This window comes from Bombina bombina, chromosome 1 (genome assembly GCF_027579735.1).
Source record: "Bombina bombina isolate aBomBom1 chromosome 1, aBomBom1.pri, whole genome shotgun sequence".
Lineage (NCBI taxonomy): Eukaryota > Metazoa > Chordata > Amphibia > Anura > Bombinatoridae > Bombina > Bombina bombina.
In genome coordinates, this window is record NC_069499.1 from 805,425,959 (window position 1) to 805,445,048 (window position 19,090).

A 19,090-nucleotide genomic window follows, 5' to 3' on the forward strand; every position below is an offset into this window, starting at 1 on the left:
CAGTAGATCCCTAACATTCAAGACACTATGGTTGTGCTCTCAGTCTCTCATCAATGTGGCTTGTGGACCCCTTAGAGACAACATTGGCTGTGGAGCAGGCAATATGTGTATTAGAGATCTTCTATCACCAGATTTCCTCTTTCGTTCTTTTCTGTGTACCCATCATATACCCTGTGAATCCAAACAAATCCTCCAGGTCAAACTTGCCTTGCCTTCCAGTTGTACTTTCTATTCCATAGGTGTTGGTGCGGAACATTTCTGCAGCTGTAATCCTCAATGTGCTTTTATTATCTTACCTTTTACTGCATATTTTATTTATCTTGTCCTTACTCTATGTTCGGCTTGCGCTTGGTGCTAATTTTTTTGTTTACTATCTTCCCAGTTGGCCTGAGTAACGTTTTCTAGTAGAAAAACTATCATCTCCAGTGCTGAAATTAGAACTTAGAGTAAAGGGGATAAAGTGTAAAAAAAAAAAGTCAGCTTCCTTATACTGTCACAGCAATACACTGAAGTTTTGCCACCATTATTACTCATACAGAGCTCTCAACATTCCTGAGTAACTTCATGTTTTCCCTATCGGCTTTGCAGCACTTGTGCATTTGTAACTATTCTAATAGGTGCATAGACTTGGATATGGTTATTTTGACTAAGTTAGAGATTGATTATTTTTTTGTGCAAAATAAATTGGTCGTTTGGGTATTTTGTCATTATATATTGAGGTATTTTAGTTGAAAAAGCCCCTTAAATGTTAATTTGGTGCAGTATTTGCAATACATACATACATACATACATACATACACACATACATACAAACACACATATACATACACACATACATACAAACACACATATACATACATACACACATACATACATACACACATACATACAAACACACATATACATATACACATATACACATACATACATACATACAAACACACATATACACATACATACACACATACATACAAACACACATACATACAAACACACATACATACAAACACACATATACATATACACATACATACATATACACATACACACATACATACATATACACATACATACATATACACATACATACATATACACATACATACATATACACATACATACATACACACATACATACACACATACATACATACACACATACATACACACATACATACACACATATACACATACATATACACATACATACATACATACATACATACAAACACACATACATACATATACACATACATACACACATACATACATATACACATACATACACACATACATACACACATACATACATATACACATACATACACACATACATACATATACACATACATACACACATACATACATACATACATACATATACACATACATACATACATACATACATATACACATACATACACACATACATACATATACACATACATTCACACATACATACACACAGAACAGTATTATATAAGAGCCAGTGAATTACTTTGATCAAAGTCTATGAGTTTTCTTTCAGGTTAAAGAAACCACTTGTTTTCTTACCCTATTCTATGAAACATTTCACTAAAATGTGTATGACCTCTCTGACTTACAAAGAGAGGCTCCCATACATAGAGACAAAGCTTGCAAGTTGTATAACAATGAATGCAATTGCAATCAAGTAGGTCTACATGACTTCTCTAGATGGATTGCATAAACTGAACAATTTTTGGAGTAATGGTGTTAGTTTTACTGTTTTGTACAGCTGCCTTCCAGGGAGTGCTCCACAATTCTCACCTTCCCAGTCAGACCTCTTGTTTCCATAGTGATTGCACAAATTGTATGTGACCTGCTGAAGAATCTGTTCATTTATTGCACTTTATTCAGAAGAGCAAATATAGGGTGATAGAGAGGCGTGAGACTAAATAAAGTCCTTAAAAGGGACAGTCAACACCAAAATTGTTATTGGTTAAAAAGATAGATAACGCCTTTACTACCCATTCCCCAGCTTTGCACAACCAACACAGTTATATTAATTTACTTTATAACATTTAATAAACCTCTCAATTTCTGCCTGTTTGTAAGCCACTACAGACAGCCTCTTATCACATGCTTTTTATTAGCTTTTAACAACAGGGGAGTGCTAGTTCATGTGGGCCATATAGATAACATTATGCTAACGTCCGTGGGTTGTGGCAATTGGATAAAATGCAAGTCAATAGATAATAAATAAAATGTAATGTGATCAGGGGTCTGTCAGAAAAGGCTTAGATAAAAGGTAATCACAGAGGTTCATTTCCTGCTTCTGTTTGCTTACACTTAACAGCAGTCCCACCCGCTCTTACGTGTTAATGCATGCGCATTCTTGTGAACTCCCCCTTTGTTTCTCTTTTTTTAACTATGGTTATTTAATCGTTAACAACAGCTTTATTCTCTAATAATTATTACTTTGGTCTCCCAGCCTTCGGACTTTAAGACATACTTAAAATATTTATCCTTAAAAATATTTAATCTGGGTAAGCAAGTTGTGCTACCCTTAGTGTACTTAGACCTTGGGGAAAAAACGCTTGACCTTATACTTAAAGGAACAATGAACCCAAATTTTTCTTTTGTGATTCAGATAGAGCATGCAATTTTAAGCAACTTTCTAATTTACTCCTATTATTAATTGATCTTCATTCTCTTGCTATCTTTATTTGAAAAAGAAGGCATCTAAGCTTTTTTTTTGGTTTAGACTCTGGACAGCACTTTTCTATTGGTGGATTAATTTATACACCAATCAGCAAGAACAACCCAGGTTGTTCAAAAATGGGCCGGCATCTAAACTTACATTCTTGCATTTCAAATAAAGATACCAAGAGAATGAATAAAATTTGATAATAGGAGTAAATTAGAAAGTGGCTTAAAATTTCAGGCTCTATCTGAATCACGAAAGAAAAAAAATTGGGTTCAGTGTCCCTTTAAGAGCATACTTCAGTAGCAGTATTACTTAGTCTGATATATCAGTAGCGATGTTTAAGATACAATTTTCAGCAGGTATGCGAATTGTGCTACCGGATTGTTAGAAATACTCTAATGATCGCTCTATGTTATTACCAAATGCTAGATTATACTCATTACTAATATCCAGTCATTTATACTACTATTTCAGATTTATACTTGACCTAACAGTTTATGTTAGATGCTTAAACTATATGCTGGTTAACATACAAGCAATGGTGTATAACTTAGTTTCATTTGGTAAGCGGATCGTGCTATGTAAGAGGAAAAAAAGACAGAGGCGCACAGGGCCAACTCAAGTGAAATATTTTATTATCAGTGAAATACACACATAAATCTAAGACTTACAAGATTCGTAAGTGCTACAAAGCACATCTGTTGAGCACTGTGTAAGTACAGCTGCTGCTCCTCCACACCAGGTTTGAGATGGAAATTTTCAGGCACGGTATCCGGAACCCCTGCTCTGATAACCGTAGATAGGATTCTAGGACAGCTGGCCAAGCGCTTGCTCCTTAATAGCCTAACGCGTTTCCCCCGATCAGCGGCCGGGCTTCTTCATGAGGCAATAAGCGGATCGTGCTGCCAAAGACATAGAAATATAATAATGCCGATTTTTTTAATTTGGGCTGTAAGACATACTTAAAGTATTTCTCCTTAAAAATAAATAATCTGGGCAAGCAAGTTGTGCTACTCCCAGTGTACTAAGACCTTGGAAAAAACGTTTGACCTTATACTGAATAGTTTACCTCAGTAGCAGTATTACTCAGTCTGATATATCAGTAGCGATGTTCAAGTTATAAACTTCAGCCTGTATGCGGAATGTGCTAACGGATTGTTAGAAATACTCTAATGATCGCTCCATGTTATTAATAAATGCTAGATTATACTTATTATTACTTAACTACTATCTCAGATTTATACTTTACTTAACAGTACATGTCAGATGCTTAAATTATATGCTGGTTAACAAAAAAGCAGTAGTGTATAATGGGATCAGTACTAACTTTCCAGATTAAATTCCTATGTACCAGGGGACTTTCTAGATAACAAGTGTTATTACTTTTGTTGCAAACAGGCGATATAACGATTGACCCATCAATAATACTAATATAGGGGTTAACAAAACTTTATTTACACGGCAACTGTTGTATATAATAACCATCATCACAGATGGTATAGGCGATTTCCCCCTAGAGCGGTGAATTTGTACAAGCACTATTCACAAGGAATAGCTGGGGGATTCCTCCAGGTGGTCTAAGAGTATAATATCATAATAAGAAGCACGCACTTTATATGCTTAAAATTAAGGCTATATACAGAGGTTATAAGTATATAAATTTATTGTCTGATATGCACTATAAAATACAATATTAATAATACATGTGTCGACACATTAACATAAAAAAAATTAAAAAATGGTACGTCCAATTTATCTGATTCTAAAAAGTCTCAGGGCTCTGTGTTTTTTTTTTAAAGATACTTTGTGATTCGATTTCACAGCGGTATATATCACACTGTATTTCTTTTTTAAAGATACTTTGTGTTCATTCGATATATATCACACTGTATTGCTTTTTAAAGATACTCTGTGTTCCTTCAGTGATTCAATTTTTTAAGCAGTATGTATCACACAGTTGTGTTCCGCGGCACTCTCTAGATATCGCAATGTCTTTGCATCTATGTGGCCTCTGCAGTGTTGCCCCTTAGGTCTTAGGCTTACCTTTATTCTTCATCCGGACTATCGGCTCTCTGTTTTCTGGTTGCTCCATGTTACGGCTTAACTTGGCGTTTTGGCTGTAGTCTCCGTTCTAGTTATTCAGCCTTCCTGGGTTCACTCTCACACAAGTAGAGGGGAATAGCTTGTATTAAACACAGCTGCTACAAACGAAAAAAGCTGGGAAGTCTACACAAAAGACTAAAGCAAGAATAAAAGACCCAGGGAGGCTGAATAACTAGAACGGAGACTACAGCCGAAACGCCAAGTTACACGGTAACATAACCCCGCCCACAGAGGTCGGACGCCACACAAAGAGACTGACCGGGAGCTCCGAACGGAGCAACCAGAAAACAGAGCCGATAGTCCGGACGAAGAATAATGGTAAGCCTAAGACCTAAGGGGCAACACTGCAGAGGCCACATAGATGCAAAGACATTGCAATATCTAGAGAGTGCCGTGGAACACAACTGTGTGATACATACCGCTTAAAAAATTGAATCACTGAAGGAACACAGAGTATCTTTAAAAAGAAATACAGTGTGATATATACCGAAGGAACACAAAGCATCTTTAAAAAAGAAATACAGTGTGATATATACCGCTGTGAAATCGAATCACAGACGCCTAGATTTAGAGTTCTGCGTTAGCTGCCAAACCAACGTTAAGGGGTCCTAACGCTGGTTTTGGCCGCCCGCTGGTATTTAGAGTCAGTTAGGAAAGGGTCTAAAGCTTACTTTCCAGCCGCGACTTTTCCATACCGCAGATCCCCTTACACCAATTGCGTATCCTATCTTTTCAATGGGATCTTTCTAACGCTGGTATTTAGAGTCTTGGCTGAAGTGAGCGTTAGAACTCTAACGACAAGACTCCAGCCGCAGAAAAAAGTCAGGAGTTAAGAGCTTTATGGGCTAACGCCGGTTCATAAAGCTCTTAACTACTGTGCTCTAAAGTATACTAACTCCCATAAACTACCTATGTACCCCTAAACCGAGGCCCCCCCACATCACCGCCACTCTAATAAAAATTTTAACCCCTAATCTGCCGACCGCACACCGCCGCAACCTACATTATCCCTATGTACCCCTAATCTGTTGCCCCTAACATCGCCGACACCTACATAATATTTATTAACCCATAATCTGCCCCCCCCCATGTCGCCGCTACCTAACTACACTTATTAACCCCTAATCTGCCGACCGGACCTAGCCGCTACTCTAATAAATGTATTAACCCCTAAACCGCCTCACTCCCGCCTCAAAAACCCTATAATAAATAGTATTAACCCCTAATCTGCCCTCCCTAACATCGCCGACACCTAACTTCAAGTATTAACCCCTAATCTGACGACCGGACCTTGCCGCTACTCTAATAAATGTATTAACCCCTAAAGCTAAGTCTAACCCTTACTCTAACACCCCCTTAAGTTAAATATAATTTAAATCTAACGAAATAAAATAAATCTTACTAAATAAATTAATCCTATTTAAAGCTAAATACTTACCTGTAAAATAAACCCTAATATAGCTACAATATAACGAATAATTATATTGTAGCTATTTTAGGATTTATATTTATTTTACAGGCAACTTTGTATTTATTTTAACTAGGTACAATAGCTATTAAATAGTTAATAACTATTTAATAGCTACCTAGTTAAAATAAGTACAAAATTACCTGTAAAATAAATCCTAACCTAAGTTACAATTAAACCTAACACTACACTATCAATAAATTAATTAAATAAACTATCTACAATTAAATCAACTAAACTAAATTACAAAAAATAAAAGATTACAAGAATTTTAAACTAATTACACCTACTCTAAGCCCCCTAAAAAAATAACAAAGCCCCCCAAAATAAAAAAATGCCCTACCCTATTCTAAAATAAAAAGTTAACAGCTCTTTTACCTTACCAGCCCTTAAAAGGGCCTTTTGCGGGGCATGCCCCAAAGAAAACAGCTCTTTTGCATTTAAAAAAAACATACAATACCCCCCCCCCAACATTACAACCCACCACCCACATATCCCTAATCTAACCCAAACATCCCTTAAAAAACCTAACACTAAGCCCCTGAAGATCTCCCTACCTTATCTTTACCACGACGGGTATCACCGATCCGTCCAGAAGAGGGTCCGAAGTCTTCATCCTATCCGGCAAGAAGAGGTCCAGAAGAGGGTCCGAAGTCTTCATCCTATCCGACAAGAAGAGGACATCCGGACCAGTAGACATGTTCATCCAGGCGGCGTCTTCTATCTTCATCCATCCGGCGCGGAGCGGGGCCATCTTGAAGCAGCCGATGCGGATCCATCCTCTTCTTCCGGCGACTCCCGACGAATGAAGGTTCCTTTAAGTGACGTCATCCAAGATGGCGTCCCTCGAATTCCGATTGGCTGATAGGATTCTATCGGAATTCGAGGGACGCCATAAGTAACGTTTTTTCAAATTGTGTTTTTTATTTGATTAAAGTGTTTTCCAAGCCTGCTTGTGTATGCTACTAGTCTGTTAAACATGTCTGACATTAAGGAAAATCCTTGTTCAATGTGTTTAGAAGCCATGGTGGAACCCCCTCTCAGAATGTGTCCCAATTGCACTAATATGTCTATACACTTTAAAGATCATATTGTTGCACTTAAAAATGTGGCCCAAGATGATTCTCAGACTGAAGGTAACGAGGATAGTCCGTCTACCTCTCCCCATGTGTCACAACTAGTTACGCCCGCGCAAGCGATGCCTAGTACCTCTAGTGCATCTGCCCCTATTACATTGCAACAACTAGCAACAGTCCTGGATAAGAACAGATTATGAGCAGTCTGAAGCTTTGGTAGCCTTATCTGATGTGCCCTCACAACGCTCTGAAGTGGAGGTGAGGGATTTGATGTCTGAGGGAGAAATTTCCGATTCAGGAAAGGTTTCTCATCAGGCAGAGTCAGATTCATTAGCGTTTAAATTTAAATTGGAACACCTCCGCGTATTGCTCAGGGAGGTATTAGCTACTCTGGATGATTGTGACCCTATGGTGGTCCCAGAGAAGTTGTGTAAAATGGACAAGTACCTAGAGGTCCCTGTATACACTGATGCGTTTCCGATCCCTAAGAGGGTTGCGGATATTGTTACTAGGGAGTGGGATAGACCAGGTGTCCCTTTTGTCCCCCCTCCCCTATTTTTAAGAAAATGTTCCCAATAACAGACCCTAGACGGGACTCGTGGCAGACGGTCCCTAAGGTAGAGGGGGCTGTTTCTACACTTGCTAAACGCACAACCATACCAATTGAAGACAGTTGTGCTTTTAAAGATCCTATGGATAAAAAGTTAGAAGGTTTACTTAAGAAAATTTTTGTTCAACAAGGTTTTCTTCAACCTATTGCCTGCATTATTCCTGTAACTACTGCAGCGGCTTTCTGGTTTGAGGCGCTGGAGGAGTCGCTCCAGACGAAGACCTCATATGACGAAATTATGGATAGAATTAAGGCTCTAAAGCTGGCTAATTCTTTTATCACAGATGCCGCTTTGCAATTAGCTAAGTTAGCGGCAAAAAAATCAGGTTTCGCCATTATGGCGCGCAGAGCGCTTGCCGATGTGTCGTCAAAATCCAAATTGTTAAATATCCCTTTCAAGGGAAAGACCCTTTTCGGGCCAGAATTGAAAGAGATTATTTCAGAAATCACCGGGGGCAAGGGCATGCTCTCCCCCAGGACAAGCCTTTTAAGGCTAAAAACAAAGCTAATTTTCGGTACTTTCGTAATTTCAGGAGCGGTCCCGCTTCAGCCTCTACAGCTGCAAAGCAAGAGGGTAACGCTTCACAGCCCAAGGCAACCTGGAAGCCTTACCAGGGCTGGAACAAAGGTAAACAGGCCAAAAAGCCTGCAGCTGCTACCAAGACAGCATGAAGGGGTAGCCCCCGATCCGGGACCGGATCTAGTAGGGGGCAGACCTTCTCTCTTTGCTCAGGCCTGGGCAAGAGATGTTCACAATCCCTGGGCTTTAGAGATTGTTACCCAGGGATATCTTCTAGAATTCAAGGACTCCCCTCCAAGGGGAAGGTTCCACGTTTCTCGTCTGTCTACAGACCAGACAAAGAAAGAGGCGTTCTTACGCTGTGTAGAAGATCTACATACGATGGAAGTGATATACCTAGTTCCAATTGCAGAACAAGGACTGGGTTTTTACTCAAACCTGTTTGTGGTTCCCAAAAAAGAAGGAACTTTCAGACTAATCCTGGATCTAAAAATTCTAAACAGATTCCTCAGAGTCCCTTCATTCAAGATGGAGACCATTCGGACAATCTTACCTATGATCCAGGAAGGTCAATATATGACTACCGTGGATCTAAAGGATGCGTACCTGCATATCCCAATCCACAAAGATCATCATCAGTTCCTCCGGTTCGCTTTTCTAGACAAGCATTACCAGTTTGTGGCTCTTCCATTCGGTTTAGCCACTGCTCCCAGAATTTTCACAAAGGTGCTAGGGTCCCTTCTGGCGGTTCTAAGACCGCGGGGCATAGCAGTGGCGCTTTATTTGGACGACATCTTAATTCAGGCGCCGTCTTTTCACAGAGCCCAGGGCTCACACGGAGATTGTATTGGCCTTTCTAAGGTCTCACGGGTGGAAGGTGAACATCAAAAAGAGTTCTCTGTCCCCACTCACAAGGGTTCCCTTCCTTGGAACACTAAAAGATTCGGTAGAAATGAAAATATTTCTGACGGAGGTCAGAAAGTTGAAACTTTTAACTACTTGCCGAGTTCTTCATTCCATTCCTCGGCCATCTGTAGTTCAGTGCATGGAGGCAATCGGATTAATGGTAGCGGCAATGGACATTGTCCCTTTCACTCGGATACATCTCAGACCACTGCAACTATGCATGCTCAATCAGTGGAATGGGGATTATGCAGATTTGTCTCCTCAAATACAGTTGGACCAGGAAACCAGAGTTTCTCTTCTCTGGTGGTTGTCTCAGGATCACCTGTCTCAGGGAATATGTTTCCGCAGACCGGAGTGGATCATTGTAACGACCGACGCCAGTCTGTTAGGCTGGGGTGCAGTCTGGGACTCCCTGAAAGCTCAAGGCTTATGGTCTCGGGAAGAATCTCTTCTCCCGATAAACATTTTGGAACTGAGGGCGATATTCAACGCGCTTCAGGCATGGCCTCAACTAGCTGCGGCCAAATTCATCAGATTTCAGTCGGACAACATCACAACTGTAGCTTACATCAATCATCAGGGGGGAACAAAGAGTTCCCTAGCGATGAAGGAAGTAACCAAAATAATCAGGTGGGCGGAGGACAACTCCTGCCATCTCTCAGCAATTCACATCCCAGGAGTAGACAACTGGGAGGCGGATTTTCTAAGTCGTCAGACTTTTCACCCGGGGGAGTGGGAACTCCACCCGGAGGTATTTGCCCAGCTGACTCAGCTATGGGGCATTCCAGAGTTGGATCTGATGGCGTCCCGTCAGAACACCAAGCTTCCTCTCTACGGATCCAGGTCCCGGGACCCCAAGGCGGCATTGATAGATGCTCTAGCAGCGCCTTGGTCCTTCAATCTGGCTTATGTTTTCCCACCGTTTCTTCTTCTCCCTCGTCTGGTCGCCAGAATCAAGCAGGAGAAGGCGTCAGTGATTTTGATAGCGCCTGCGTGGCCACGCAGGACTTGGTATGCAGACCTAGTGGACATGTCATCTGTCCCACCATGGACACTGCCAATGAGGCAGGACCTTCTAATACAGGGTCCGTTCAAGCATCCAAATCTAGTTTCTCTACGTCTGACTGCTTGGAGATTGAACGCCTAATTCTGTCAAAGCGTGGTTTCTCTGAGTCAGTTATAGATACTCTGATTCAGGCTAGAAAGCCTGTCACCAGGAAAATCTACCATAAGATATGGCGGAAATATCTTTGTTGGTGTGAATCCAAGGGTTACTCATGGAGTAAGATTAGGATTCCCAGGATATTGTCCTTTCTCCAAGATGGATTGGAGAAAGGATTGTCGGCTAGTTCTTTAAAGGGACAGATATCTGCTCTGTCTATCCTTTTACACAAGCGTCTGGCAGAGGTACCAGACGTTCAAGCGTTTGCACAGGCTTTAGTCAGAATCAAGCCTGTCTATAAACCTGTGGCTCCGCCATGGAGTCTAAATCTATTTCTTTCAGTTCTTCAAGGGGTTCCGTTTGAACCTTTACATTCCATAGATATTAAGTTGTTATCTTGGAAAGTTTTGTTTTTGGTAGCTATCTCTTCTGCTCGAAGAGTCTCAGAATTATCTGCCTTACAGTGTGATTCACCTTACCGGGTGTTCCATGCAGATAAGGTAGTTTTGCGTACTAATCCTGGTTTTCTTCCTAAAGTGGTTTCTAACAAGAATATTAACCAGGAAATTGTTGTTCCTTCTCTGTGCCCCAATCCTTCTTCGAAGAAGGAACGTCTGTTGCACAATCTTGATGTAGTTCGTGCTCTAAAGTTCTATTTGCAAGCAACTAAGGATTTCAGACAAACATCTTCCTTGTTTGTTATCTATTCTGGTAAGAGGAGAGGTCAGAAAGCGACTGCTACCTCTCTTTCCTTTTGGCTGAAAAGCATCATCCGTTTGGCCTATGAGACTGCTGGCCAGCAGCCTCCTGAAATAATTACTGCTCATTCTACCAGAGCAGTGGCTTCCACATGGGCTTTCAAGAATGAGGCTTCTGTTGAACAGATTTGTAAGGCAGCGACTTGGTCTTCACTGCCAAATTTTACAAATTTGATACTTTTGCTTCTTCGGAGGCTATTTTTGGGAGAAAGGTTTTGCAAGCAGTGGTGCCTTCCGTTTAAGGAACCTGTCTTGTCCCTCCCTTCATCCGTGTCCTAAAGCTTTGGTATTGGTATCCCACAAGTAAAGGATGAATCCGTGGACTGGATACACCTTGCAAGAGAAAACAGAATTTATGCTTACCTGATAAATTACTTTCTCTTGCGGTGTATCCAGTCCACGGCCCGCCCTGGCAATTAAGTCAGGTAAAAATATTTTGTTTAAACTACAGTCACCACTGCACCCTATGGTTTCTCCTTTTTCTTCCTAACCTTTGGTCGAATGACTGGGGGGTGGAGCTAGAGGGGGAGCTATATGGACAGCTCTGCTGTGTGCTCTATTTGCCACTTCCTGTAGGGAATGAGAATATCCCACAAGTAAAGGATGGACTGGATACACCGTGGACTGGATACACCACCGCAAGAGAAAGTAATTTATCAGGTAAGCATAAATTCTGTTTTTATCTATTTGGTGACCACTACGATTTATAAAAGACAAGCTATTGTTCACATATACCATTGTGGAAGTGTTTTTTAACTTATCCTTGTGTGTGGGCAGTTACCAGGACATTCCCTTATTCGAAGCTGTCTTTTTTTAAATTTTAAAAGCACTCCTTGATAATTTTTCTACAATCAAGTCTTTGTGTTTAGAGGCATTCCTTCTTTGGTCATCCCAATCTAGGGATGAGTTGTTCTAATAAAATTCAACTGTCTATGCCTATACACAACCATCGGGGGTAGTCCAGAGATATTCTCTTTTACAAGACCCCCCTGTGGAAATTTACTGTTTTCAGCTACAATTTCTTTTGTTTGTTTACTGGTTCAATATAGGTTTGGCTTAGCGTGTATAAAATAAAATACATTTTAGGCTTCTGACCAAAGAAAAGCTATTTGTTTACTTTAGTTTTGTCCTGTCACTCAAGAGATTGTGATAAATGCTGATTTTTAGATTTTAATTATTTTAGATCCGTGTTTGCATTATCTCTGACATCACAGCTCAGTTGCTTTTGTTTTAAATATGCAATGTATGACTAAAACTTAACTTTTTTTTTTTTTGTCTTGTCACAGACCCATCCATGATGCAGTGGTGAACGATAACCTAGAGACAGTTTGGCTTCTCTTGTCATACGGGGCTGATCCTACATTAGCCACATACTCTGGACAGACTCCTATGAAGCTTGCCAGTAGTGAGGTCATGAGGACGTTTCTAAATGGTAAGCTTAGTGCCTTCTACAGCATCTACCTCTGTGCTAAAGTTTGTGCACTTATTGCATTAAAGGGACAGCTTACTCAAACATTTTCTTCCCTTTAATTTGTTCCCAATGATCCACTTTACCTGCTGGAGTGTATTCAATTGTTTACAAGTATTTCCTTTACCCTTATATTGGCATTTGAAGTAGTTGATTTAGCCTGTAGTATCCCCACCTATTCTGAAAGTTTCTGGCCTTAGGTCCAAGCTATAGATTAACTGTGGAAACACAGCCAGCAGAAGAAATTACACCCAGAGGGGGGTATAACAGATAAGGTAATAAAATTTAGATTTTCCATTGTTCTCTCCAAGTATTGCTCTTTGGTTTACGGACAGATATAAGATAAAGAAGCATGTATATGTACACAATGTGATAAAGTAATAAGATCTGATTATACCTACAAGGTCAGCCCAATTGTATTAGGTTGTGGCTTCAAAACACAAAATCAGCTAATTCATATACACAAATAAATCTTAAAAAGCAAATTCTCATACCTTTTATTCAGTTGGTAAAAAAAGTAATTGGAAACACATTAAAAACTATTTTACAGTATACTGTCCCTTTAAATTTTAAATTTCAGTAATTTTTCTTACCTAAACAAATTATTCCTTTTTTCTCTTGTAAGATGTATCGAGTCCACGGATTCATCCATACTTGTGGGATATTCTCCTTCCCTGCAGGAAGTGGCAGAGAGAGCACCCACAGCAGAGCTGTCTATATAGCTCCTCCCTTAGCTCCACCCCCAGTCATTCTCTCTGCCTGCTTAACTGCTAGGAAGGGCAAAGTGAGTGTGGTGACAAAAATGTTTAGTTTTTATTTTCTCAAGCAAAAGTTTGTTATTTTAAATGGTACCAGTGTGTACTATTTACTCTCTGGCAGAAAAGGGATGAAGATTTCTGCAAGGAGGATGATGATATTAGCTTTTTGTAACTAAGATCCACTGCTGTTCTCACAAGGGCTGAAGAGTACAGGAAAACTTCAGTTGGGGAAACAGTTTGCAGGCTAAGATATGTTCAGTCTATTGTTTTCTAGACAGACTGTGTTATTTCTAGAAAAGGTTGGCAATATCCCCATGAGGGAAAGGTAAGCTGTATTCAGTAAAAGAGGAATCCAAGCTTGCATTAAGGGCTCATAGTTACTGGTGACACTAATAGGAAAAAACGTTTTGGTTTAGTTACAAATAAAACGTTTTTTGAGGGACTTTAAAGGGACAGTAAACCTTAAAAATAATGTTATATAATTCTGCACATAGTGCAGAATTATATAACATTATATTAGCCAAACTTTGTAAATCATAATATTGCCTTTTTATTTTGTAAAAATACCACTGTTTTACAGACCCGCTCTCTGTACTCTGCTGAGCGGGTCTGTTGTTTTTACTGAGCGCATCGGGCCAGCTATATAGTCACAGCCCGGCCCGGCCCGACCGCGCCATTAGACACAGTGCAGCTCGCTCCCGCTCTGTCTGACAGCGGGAGCGAGCTGCACTGTGTCTAATGGCGCAGGCGTAACTAAGATCCACTGGCTGTTCTCGACATTCTGGGGAGTGGGGTAACTTCAGAACATGGGAATAGCATGCGGGGTCCACCGCAAATGAGGTATGTGCAGTTCAATATTTTCTGGGAATGGAATTGACTAAGAAAATACTGCTGTTACCCGTATGATGTAAGTACAGCCTTAAATGCAGTAGTAGTGACTGGTATCAGGCTGATAAATGTATGCATAATAGAGTTATTTTCTAGGGACTAGAATTTGACTGTGAAAATACTGTTAATACTGAAATAATGCTTAAGCCTTATCTGCAGTGGTAGCGACTGGTTGCAGGCTTAGTAATAACTTTGCATGACATTTAAAGAAGTTTATTTTCAAAACGTTTACTGGCATGTTATTCGTTTTGTGAGGTACTTGGTGATAAATCCTTTGGGCATGAATTTTTTTCCACATGGCTAACGTATATATCTACATAGAAACCGTTATATCAGGTCTCCCACTGTTGTAAATGAGCGGGAGGGGCCTCTTTTTAGTGCCTTGTTGCGCAGTTAAAATTCTAGCACAGTCTTCCTGCTTCTTCCTCCTTGATCCAGGACGTCTCTAGAGAGCTCAGGGGTCTTCAAAATTCGTTTTTTGAGGGAGGTAATCAGTCACAGCAGACCTGTGACAGTGTGTTAGACTGTGATAAAAACGTTTTATATTAATTTGATATACGTTTTTTTGGGTACTGAGGGGTTAATCATCCGGTTGCTAATGGGTGCAATCCTCTGCTAATTAATACATTTAAAGAATTGTTGACTATAACTGAATTATTCTTTAGTTACTCAACTGTGTTTTTTAAAAAGCGCTGCAGCGTTTTTTATATTGCTTGCAAACTTATTGAAAGTATTTTCCAAGCTTGCTAGTTTCATTGCTAGTCTGTTTAAACATGTCTGATACAGAGGAATCTGCTTGTTCATTATGTTTAAAAGCCGTTGTGGAGCCCAATAGAAATATGTGTACCAATTGTATTGATGTTACTTTGAAAAATCAATCTGTACCGCTTAAAAAATTATCACCAGACAACGAGGGGGAAGTTATGCCGTCTAACTCTCCTCACGTGTCAGTACCTTCGTCTCCCGCTCGGGAGGTGAGTGAGATTGAGGCGCCAAGCACATCAAGGCCCTTACAAATCACTTTACATGATATGATATGGCTAATGTTATGAAAGAAGTGTTATACAATATGCCAGAGTTAAGAGGCAAGCGCGACAGTTCTGGGTTAAGGACAGAGCGCGCCGATGACACGAGAGCCATGTCTGATACTGCGTCACAATTTGCAGAACATGAGGACGGAGAGCTTCATTCTGTGGGTGACGGTTCTGATTCGGGGAGACCGGATTCAGAAATTTCAAATGTTAAATTTAAGCTTGAGAACCTCCGCGTGTTGCTAGGGGAGGTGTTAGCGGCTCTGAATGATTCTGACACGGTGGCAATCCCAGAGAAATTATGTAGGCTGGATAAATACTACGCGGTGCCGGTGTGTACTGACGTTTTTCCTATACCAAAGAGGCTTACAGAGATTATTAGTAAGGAGTGGGATAGACCCGGTGTGCCTTTTTCCCTCCTCCGATATTTAGAAAAATGTTCCCTATAGACGCCACCACAAGAGACTTATGGCAGACGGTCCCTAAGGTGGAGGGAGCAGTTTCTACTTTAGCCAAGCGTACCACTATCCCGGTGGAGGATAGCTGTGCTTTCTCAGATCCAATGGATAAAAAATTGGAGGGTTATCTTAAGAAAATGTTTATTCAACAAGGTTTTATATTACAGCCTCTTGCATGCATTGCGCCTGTCACTGCTGCAGCGGCATTCTGGTTTGAGTCTCTGGAAAAGGCGATTCGCACAGCACCATTGGATGAGTCTCTGAGCAAGATTAGAACCCTTAAGCTGGCTAATGCGTTTGTTTCGGATTCCGTAGTGCATTTAACCAAACTTATGGCTAAAAATTCCGGATTCGCCATACAGGCGCGCAGAGCGCTTTGGCTTAAATCCTGGTCAGCAGATGTAACTTCTAAGTCTAAATTGCTAAACATTCCTTTCAAAGGGCAGACCTTATTCGGGCCCGGCTTGAAGGAAATTATTGCTGACATTACTGGAGGTAAGGGCCACACCCTTCCTCAGGACAGGGCCAAATCGAAGGCCAAACAGTCTAATTTTCGTGCCTTTCGTAATTTCAAGGCAGGAGCAGCATCAACTTCCTCCGCTCCAAAACAGGAAGGAACTACTGCTCGTTACAGACAGGGTTGGAAAAGCAACCAGTCATGGAACAAGGGCAAGCAGGCCAGAAAGCCTACTTCCGCCCCTAAGACAGCATGAAGTCAGACTCTCTCTCTTCGCCCAGGCTTGGGCAAGAGATGTACAGGATCCATGGACGCTGGAGATTATATCTCAGGGATACCTTCTGGATTTCAAGACTTCTCCTCCACAAGGGAGGTTTCATCTGTCAAGGTTATCAACAAACCTAGTAAAGAAAGAGGCATTTCTACAATGTGTACAAGACCTCTTAGTGATGGGAGTGATCCACCCAGTTCCGCGGACGGAACAGGGGCAAGGGTTTTATTCAAATCTGTTTGTGGTTCCCAAGAAAGAGGGAACCTTCAGACCAATCTTAGATTTAAAAATCTTAAACAAATTCCTAAGGGTTCCATCGTTCAAGATGGAAACCATTCGAACCATCTTACCCATGATCCAAGAGGGTGAATATATGACCACAGTGGATTTAAAGGATGCCTACCTTCACATACCGATTCACAAAGATCATTATCGGTACCTAAGGTTTGCCTTTCTAGACAGGCATTACCAGTTTGTAGCGCTTCCCTTCGGGTTGGCTACGGCCCCGAGAATTTTTACAAAGGTTCTGGGCTCTCTTCTGGCGGTACTAAGACCACGAGGCATAGCGGTGGCTCCGTACCTAGACGACATTCTGATACAAGCGTCAAGTTTTCAGAATGCAAAGTCTCATACAGAGATAGTTCTAGCATTTCTGAGGTCGCATGGGTGGAAAGTGAACGTGGAAAAGAGTTCTCTGTTACCACTCACAAGGGTCCCTTTTCTAGAGACTCTTATAGATTCTGTAGAGATGAAGATTTACCTGACGGAGTCCAGGCTATCAAAACTTCTCAATGCTTGCCGTGTCCTTCACTCCATTCCAAGCCCATCGGTAGCTCAGTGCATGGAAGTGATCGGCTTAATGGTCGCGGCGATGGACATGGTGCCATTTGCGCGCCTACATCTCAGACCGCTGCAACTATGCATGCTAAGTCAATGGAACGGGGATTACTCAGATCTGTCCCCTTTGCTAAATCTGGACCAGGAGACCAGAGATTCTCTTCTCTGGTGGTTATCACGGGTTCATCTGTCCAAAGGAATGTCCTTTCGCAGACCAGATTGGACGATTGTAACAACAGATGCCAGCCTACTAGGCTGGGGAGCAGTCTGGAACTCCCTGAAGGCTCAGGGATCGTGGACTCAGGAGGAGAAACTCCTCCCAATAAACATTCTAGAATTAAGGGCAATATTCATTGCTCTTCTAGCTTGGCCTCAGTTGGCAACACTGAGGTTCATCAGATTTCAGTCGGACAACATCACGACTGTGGCTTACATCAATCATCAAGGGGGAACCAGGAGTTCCCTAGCGATGTTGGAAGTCTCGAAGATAATTCGCTGGGCAGAGTCTCACTCTTGCCACCTGTCAGCGATCTACATCCCAGGCGTGGAGAACTGGGAGGCGGATTTTTTAAGTCGCCAGACTTTTCATCCGGGGGAGTGGGAACTTCACCCGGAGGTATTTGCCCAACTGATTCTTCGTTGGGGCAAACCGGATCTGGATCTCATGGCATCTCGCCAGAACGCCAAGCTTCCTTGTTACGGATCCAGGTCCAGGGACCCGGGAGCAGTGCTGGTAGATGCACTAGCAGCCCCTTGGGTTTTCAACATAGCTTATGTGTTTCCACCTTTTCCGTTGCTTCCTCGTCTGATTGCCAGGATCAAACAGGAGAGAGCATCGGTGATTCTGATAGCGCCTGCGTGGCCACGCAGGACCTGGTATGCAGACCTAGTGGACATGTCGTCCTGTCCACCATGGTCTCTACCCCTGAGACAGGACCTTCTAATTCAGGGTCCTTTCAACCATCCAAACCTAATTTCTCTGAGGCTGACTGCTTGGAAATTGAACGCTTGATTCTATCAAAGCGTGGGTTTTCGGATTCGGTTATTGATACATTAATACAGGCTCGGAAACCTGTTACCAGAAAAATTTACCACAAGATATGGCGTAAATATTTATATTGGTGTGAATCCAAGAGTTACTCATGGAGTAAGGTTAGGATTCCTAGGATATTGTCTTTTCTACAAGAGGGTTTAGAAAAGGGCTTATCCGCTAGTTCACTAAAGGGACAGATTTCTGCTCTGTCTATTCTTTTACACAAGCGTCTGGCAGAGAATCCAGACGTCCAGGCTTTTTGTCAGGCTTTGGCTAGGATTAAGCCTGTATTTAAAGCTGTTGCTCCTCCGTGGAGCTTAAACTCGGTTCTTAAAGTTCTTCAGGGTGTTCTGTTTGAACCCCTTCATTCCATTGATATTAAGCTTTTATCTTGGAAAGTTCTGTTTTTGATGGCTATTTCTCCAACATAGGTGTGTCCGGTCCACGGCGTCATCCTTACTTGTGGGATATTCTCTTCCCCAACAGGAAATGGCAAAGAGCCCAGCAAAGCTGGTCACATGATCCCTCCTAGGCTCCGCCTACCCCAGTCATTCTCTTTGCCGTTGTACAGGCAACATCTCCACGGAGATGGCTTAGAGTTTTTTAGTGTTTAACTGT

At 41.4% G+C, this 19,090-nt stretch overlaps 1 protein-coding gene across 4 annotated transcripts in view; it reads left to right on the forward strand.

Annotated features, from left to right (window-relative positions):
- BCORL1 (BCL6 corepressor like 1) overlaps positions 1 to 19,090 on the forward strand; it is a 137,700-nt gene that overhangs the window by 100,358 nt on the left and 18,252 nt on the right. For all 4 annotated transcript variants that reach the window (XM_053699384.1, XM_053699386.1, XM_053699385.1 and 1 more), the window contains one exon: positions 12,558 to 12,703. In XM_053699384.1, coding sequence (XP_053555359.1) covers positions 12,558 to 12,703 — 146 coding nt within the window. The remainder of the gene's footprint in view (positions 1 to 12,557; positions 12,704 to 19,090) is intronic.